General features: G+C 48.2%; 1 protein-coding gene across 1 annotated transcript; it reads left to right on the top strand.

Moving 5' to 3' along the window:
- Positions 1 to 73: 73 nt before the first annotated feature.
- LOC119106489 (tubulin beta chain) lies at positions 74 to 2,250 on the top strand (the record flags this gene model as incomplete). Its single annotated transcript, XM_037230144.1, is given in 2 exon segments — positions 74 to 429; positions 852 to 2,250. Coding segments are annotated over 2 exon segments (1,175 nt in total), but the record flags the coding sequence as incomplete, so codon positions are not given.
- Between the last annotated feature and the right edge of the window lie 4,429 nt (positions 2,251 to 6,679).

Raw genomic sequence — 6,679 nt, 5'->3', positions numbered from 1 at the left:
ACGACGTTGCTGCGGTAGAGAAACGGGAGGAAGTGCCATGGCCGAGCGTGACGTCAGGACCTCCTTGTTCCAGCTGGCAGCTATGTGCCCCGGTGTATCCTGGTGGACCTGGAGCCGGGAACCATGGATTCCGTGAGGTCTGGCCCCTTCGGCAAGCTCTTCAAGCCGGACAACTTCGTGTTCGGCCAGTCCGGGGCTGGCAACAACTGGGCCAAGGGCCACTACACGGAGGGTGCCGAGTTGGTCGACAGCGTCCTGGACGTCGTCCGCAAGGAGGCGGAGGGCTGTGACTGCCTGCAGGGCTTCCAGCTGACACACTCGCTGGGCGGCGGCACCGGCTCCGGCATGGGCACCCTCCTCATTTCCAAGATCCGGGAGGAGTACCCGGACCGGATCATGAACACATACTCTGTGATGCCCTCCCCCAAGGTGAGGACTGTGAGCCGACAGTGACATCGTTATGGCCGCGGGGGTAGATCATATAACCGGTCCGATGACATAAGCCGGGATTGCATCGCATGCCTGAGCACGGTGCCTGCGTTATCTGTGGTGGAGTTATGGCGGCATCACTGGGGTGGCATTCCGGCTCTTACTGTATGTGTGCTGCATTGGGTATTTGGCTGGCAGCCGCGGCAACGGCGAACTGTTTTGAGTGTCGTATAATCTAGATGTTGGCAATGACATGCTGATATTGCACCTTTCATTCTGAACAAAAGCTATGGAAAATGGCAAAGAGCACAGCTTGTATTTGTGCAAGCTAAATATTTTGTTTTGTCAATTCGTTTCAGTCTTCCAATGAATACCGTGAATGAAGTCTGTGTTGTCATTTTAACATGATTTATTTTTTCCAGGTCTCTGACACCGTCGTCGAGCCTTACAATGCCACCCTCTCCGTCCATCAACTCGTGGAAAATACTGACGAAACCTTCTGCATCGACAACGAGGCTCTGTACGACATTTGCTTCCGGACCCTGAAGCTGGGCAACCCCACCTACGGCGATCTCAACCATCTCGTCTCCCTCACCATGTCTGGCGTGACCACGTGCCTGCGGTTCCCTGGCCAGCTGAACGCTGACCTCAGGAAGCTGGCCGTTAACATGGTGCCCTTCCCCCGTCTTCATTTCTTTATGCCTGGCTTCGCCCCCCTGACGGCGCGCGGCGCTCAGCAGTACCAGGCTCTCTCCGTGCCGGAGCTGACTCAGCAGATGTTCGACGCCAAGAACATGATGGCCGCCTGCGACCCGCGCCACGGGCGCTACCTCACCGTGGCTGCCGTCTTCAGAGGCAGAATGTCCATGAAGGAGGTGGACGAGCAGATGTTGAACGTGCAGAACAAGAACAGCAGCTACTTCGTCGAATGGATTCCCAATAACGTTAAGACGGCTGTGTGTGACATTCCGCCCCGTGGCCTCAAGATGTCTGCGACGTTCATCGGCAACAGCACAGCCATCCAGGATATCTTCAAGCGCGTCTCGGAGCAGTTCACTGCCATGTTCCGGCGCAAGGCTTTCCTCCACTGGTACACGGGCGAGGGCATGGATGAGATGGAGTTCACGGAGGCGGAGAGCAACATGAACGACCTGGTGTCCGAGTACCAGCAGTACCAGGAGGCCACTGCGGAAGATGAGGGAGAGTTCGAAGATGATGAGGAGCAGGTGGACGCCGAGTAGACTCGTCACCCGCTCGGCAGCGGAACACACGCTTGCGACAGGACCGCGCCCGTCTTCTATTCGGCATCTTCCAGCGCATCTCAGTTCGTGCATGCGGTGCGGCCAGTCCGCCTTTATGTTTACATTCCGTTTTGGCGTGATGTAAAATTGCAATGCACCGCTACAAACACGGGAGTTTGAGGATGGTAACTTTGCTTTCGGCATCGCTCACGATGCACTTGAGCGTTCTCAATGGCTTCGAGCCCCGTAACACGATCTACATATTCCGCACCCTCCATTGCCGATGACGTGAACCAAAAGCAGGAGGTGACCGTGATATCGCTGTCGTAGGTCTGGCAGTTCTGTGAATTTGCACCCGGAGTCGTATCCTGCTGGTGTCTTGATTGCTTAAGTGGTCTTGATGGATACGTTATGAGACAGCCATGCATAAAGATACATATATTTTTTACGTCACGTTGTTGAAGTGCGGGAACATGTCTGAATAAGCTTCTATGGTTTGCTTTGGTAGAAATCAAAAGCTTTAAAGCTGCATGTCCATGGAACTGAAAGTTCACGTAATAAATGCCTTTCTAACAATATACGTGAGTTGTGTCGTTTCAGACGAGCTCGTGTCGGTAAACTCCGCCAGCGTGATTGATTTTCTGCTGACCAAGCTTTGCCCAGCCGATTTTGATCATTCATCCTTGGTTTGACATCTGACAGTAATATTACCCAGGCATTGAGCGTTGTAGAATGAGCAAAGTAAACAAGGGGTAGATTACGAACAAATAAAACCTCATAACACATGCATGGGAAATATAGCTATGTTGTAACGATACGCAATGAAGTAGCCTGGCCAATGTATTTTATTCGGAACGTGAAATACCAACACATCAAATGCGCATTTTCGAAAATGAAATAAGTTAGCTATGCACAAAGTGAGCTGCGCTGTGACATTATGTAATATCAAACAATTCTGTATGTATGAGGCGAGCAACTCGAAAGATAGATGTAAAAGCAAAGCGACGTAAATCGGAAGAGAAAGATTCCACTATGCCTTCAGCCGACATGACTTGCCACGATGTGGTTAAGATTCCACTATGCCTTCAGCCGACATGACTTGCCACGATGTGGTTAAGATTCCACTATACTTTCAGCCGACATGACTTGCTACGATGTGGTTAAGATTCCACTATACTTTCAGCCGACATGACTTGCTACGATGTGGTTAAGATTCCACTGTACTTTCAGCCGACATGACTTGCCACGATGTGGTTAAGATTCCACTATGCCTTCAGCCGACATGACTTGCCACGATGTGGTTAAGATTCCACTATGCCTTCAGCCGACATGACTTGCTACGATGTGGTTAAGATTCCACTATACTTTCAGCCGACATGACTTGCCACGATGTGGTTAAGATTCCACTATACTTTCAGCCGACATGACTTGCCACGATGTGGTTAAGATTCCACTATGCCTTCAGCCGACATGACTTGCTACGATGTGGTTAAGATTCCACTATACTTTCAGCCGACATGACTTGCTACGATGTGGTTAAGATTCCACTATACTTTCAGCCGACATGACTTGCTACGATGTGGTTAAGATTCCACTATACTTTCAGCCGACATGACTTGCCACGATGTGGTTAAGATTCCTTTATACTTTCAGCCATGACTTGCCACGATGTGGTTAAGATTCCACTATACTTTCAGCCGACATGACTTGCCACGATGTGGTTAAGATTCCACTATACTTTCAGCCGACATGACTTGCTACGATGTGGTTAAGATTCCACTATACTTTCAGCCGACATGACTTGCCACGATGTGGTTAAGATTCCACTATACTTTCAGCCGACATGACTTGCCACGATGTGGTTAAGATTCCACTATACTTTCAGCCGACATGACTTGCTACGATGTGGTTAAGATTCCACTATACTTTCAGCCGACATGACTTGCTACGATGTGGTTAAGATTCCACTATACTTTCAGCCGACATGACTTGCCACGATGTGTAACGATTTCATGCGACCAGGGGCATCAGTTTATACACATCCGGGGGAGCAAGCTAACAATGCTGACTTGAGACTCCCCCCACCCTCCCCAATGTTCGTGAGACCTCTCCAGGTGTATGGGTAAAAAAGGAATACCGGATCAAGAAAATATAGTAGCTTGCTGCGAAATGCTGATACACTAGGTGCATGGGGGCATCACTAGAAGTTTTGTGTTCAATCTCTACCACATAGTATCCTGTAGGCACCCTATGTTTCGTCATTCCGACTGCTTTATTCGTTTGGTCAGTTAGCAAATATTAATAGGTTTCTCACGAAATAAGACCTGGATCCAGACAACGACAGAGACAAATTATTGCGATATGCAGCAGGCTTTAAATGCAAGGTGGCTGATTGTTAGATACATTCGATCTATAAGGCTGGGCAATACTTACAACGGCCGTCACACTTAAAAAAACATTGCACGAAGATCATGAGCATCCAAGTCATTGTGTCTCTTGCGTCCTGTCGCCCGGCACGCAGCACTGGGCTAAGGACTCACCGAACAGCGTTCCAAAATTCATTCAATAGGGTATGCAGGATGTAAATATGAATTCATGCTGCAAGAATCCTGGCTCTCCGGTGGCTCTCGTACGCAATTGGTTGGCACAAATCCGTTGCCCTTGGACCCCGAGCCCAGACATCTGACCTGCCCAGCCCGTTTGTCAAGCCTGAGGCGCTTAAATACTTGGTTGGAGCCGCCCGGTTTGATGCTGATTGGCTGATTTTGAGCAAGGGGAGGAGCAACAGACAGTGAGCCCCAAGCTCCGATGATGCGTACAGAGCGCAGTGTAGACACACTTGCGGGGAGTGTCTGCGTATTTTCCCCAACGACCACAGCACTCTTTCTAAACGCATATAACTAAACGACGCTGCGAAAAAACACTTGCTCAAAAGCTATGCGTAGGAACGTCGGAAGTCCCAAGAAGAAGTCCCATGCCCAGCCTCAGGAGAAGACAGTGGGTTTGCAGCAATTCTAATGTTCTAAAATCCGCGTGGCTTTGATGCACCGTACGTAGATGCACGGTTCATTTTATCTTCAAAAATATATCTGACCAGAGGTAACAAGAGAACATGTATTCTACGTTCTTCCGAGAACATTTGCCTTTCAGGCGATTGACGTGTGTATTGCGAATCCTATTCACGACTGGACAAGCTGGGGTCTCTAGGGCTGATCAAACTGGCAAGGTCTTAAGACCAGCACCACCAGTCCGTGCTGCTCCAAGGCCGTGAAAACCACTCGATGGTACGGTGGCATTCGCCTGTTTGCAAAACTCGCCATCTGTAAACGAAAGTTTAGCATACATACGATTTGTTCGTTCCACCTTTCTAGAACTTGATCGCAAACCTGATGTGTTGTTGAAAAGGGCACATGCAAGATTTTACAATCGGAAGGGCACAGTTTAAAACTGAATATTGAGTTAAGGGCGCCGCAGGCGCGCGCGATTTCTTGTGTATCGCAAAACAGCACCGCATGACCTCGATCTTATTACATATGTGTCTAACTGGAAGGGAGATTTAACACGACTACACTCAGACGACTGGGATCAGAGGATGTGCGCACTGCTGTCCGCATTTTCGACATAGGGGCTGCTTTTCGGAAGTCATTCGGCGTGCCGAATGATATCGCAATAGGATGGCGTTCATGGGCTTAAAGTTCTGTTTGTCGATTTACTTTCCACCTGGTTACACCACAAAAGGACGTCGAGAAATGCAATCGACTCGTTCTATGTGGTGTGAATCAGACTGAACAATATGGGCGTGGTGTTAATTAAGTTCTGCGAAGGAGCCTCGCCATGAACACAGCTCCCAAACGCTGATTTTTTAAAAAATATAACCATTGCTCACTTGATAACTGACGTACCAGTATGCACTTGTACTCGATAACCAGTACGTCCTCGCAAACCGTAGGTTGTTTATTTTCAGGAAGCTCCCAACTCATAACGCCGAAACATCCGAGAGCATGGGTTTTTTGTCAGTATTTACATGAGCCTCATGTCAAAGCGCTGGCCTTGCCATGCATCATGGCGGCCATTCGGTTGACCCGTTCGGTAACCAGCCTACACCTATTTTTTATTATTGATTTTTTTCTAGTTGGCGACATGCCTGTTGAGGTCGTCGAAGTTCAAGGAAATGCTTCACATTGAATGATATTGAAGCAATCATCAGCTATGATGAAATAACCTCACCTGTAACCGTTGGTATACTTTGAAGTAGAACAGAATGCTCTAGACAACACAACATCTTTGTTTAGTGAACATGGTTCTCAATACGTCATTGCTTCCTAAGGTCATTGCACCTTGCACAATATTGATTGAGAGGCAATGGATGGCCGTGAGGGCTGGAAATCGTGCTCACGAACGCCAGATATGAACGACTCGGGCATTATATCTTGCTTGGCCTTGATCGCCGCATAGCTTATAAAATGACAGGATTTGAATGACGTTGTTATGACGTCACAAATGCCAAGGTGACCTTAAAATATTCTTCCCCAAATAGTCTCCACGTCTACGCGGGTGTGTAGTTTAGAAACTGGCGGGATTAGGTCTTGAAAAGGTCAGGGCTGTGAACTGCGTCAAATGATCTTCAAGATGGCTATTTCAGTTCAATTCCCCATAGAAATGTGGAACACTCCTTTTCAGTTTCACCTTTAGGTGCAGGTACTTTCATGCAGTGCGCATGACATATTTTTCGTAACCTCTCCACGATAAACAAATAATGCGCGCACTCCTCTTCATTCTGTATGGCAGGAGTGCTGACACCAGAGCGGTGTGTGCGCGTGTCCCGACTCAAGACGTGCCACTCTGCATAGGATTGTTATTTTTTGTATCAGATTGCCTTCTATGTTCGATAAAACAACATCATTTTCGATGCATTATATATATATATATATATACAAATATATTAGGCTGTTGGCTCCATACATAACATCTCTTCTGTCACGGCTTAGGGATGGTGAAGCTCTCAGGAC

The sequence above is a fragment of the Pollicipes pollicipes genome, unplaced genomic scaffold (assembly GCF_011947565.3).
Source record: "Pollicipes pollicipes isolate AB1234 unplaced genomic scaffold, Ppol_2.1 Scaffold_6138;HRSCAF=7277_pilon_pilon_pilon, whole genome shotgun sequence".
In the NCBI taxonomy this organism is placed as follows: Eukaryota; Metazoa; Arthropoda; class Thecostraca; order Pollicipedomorpha; family Pollicipedidae; genus Pollicipes; species Pollicipes pollicipes.
Note: the sequence above shows the minus strand (reverse complement) of the source record. Positions and strands in the feature narration are given on the sequence as shown.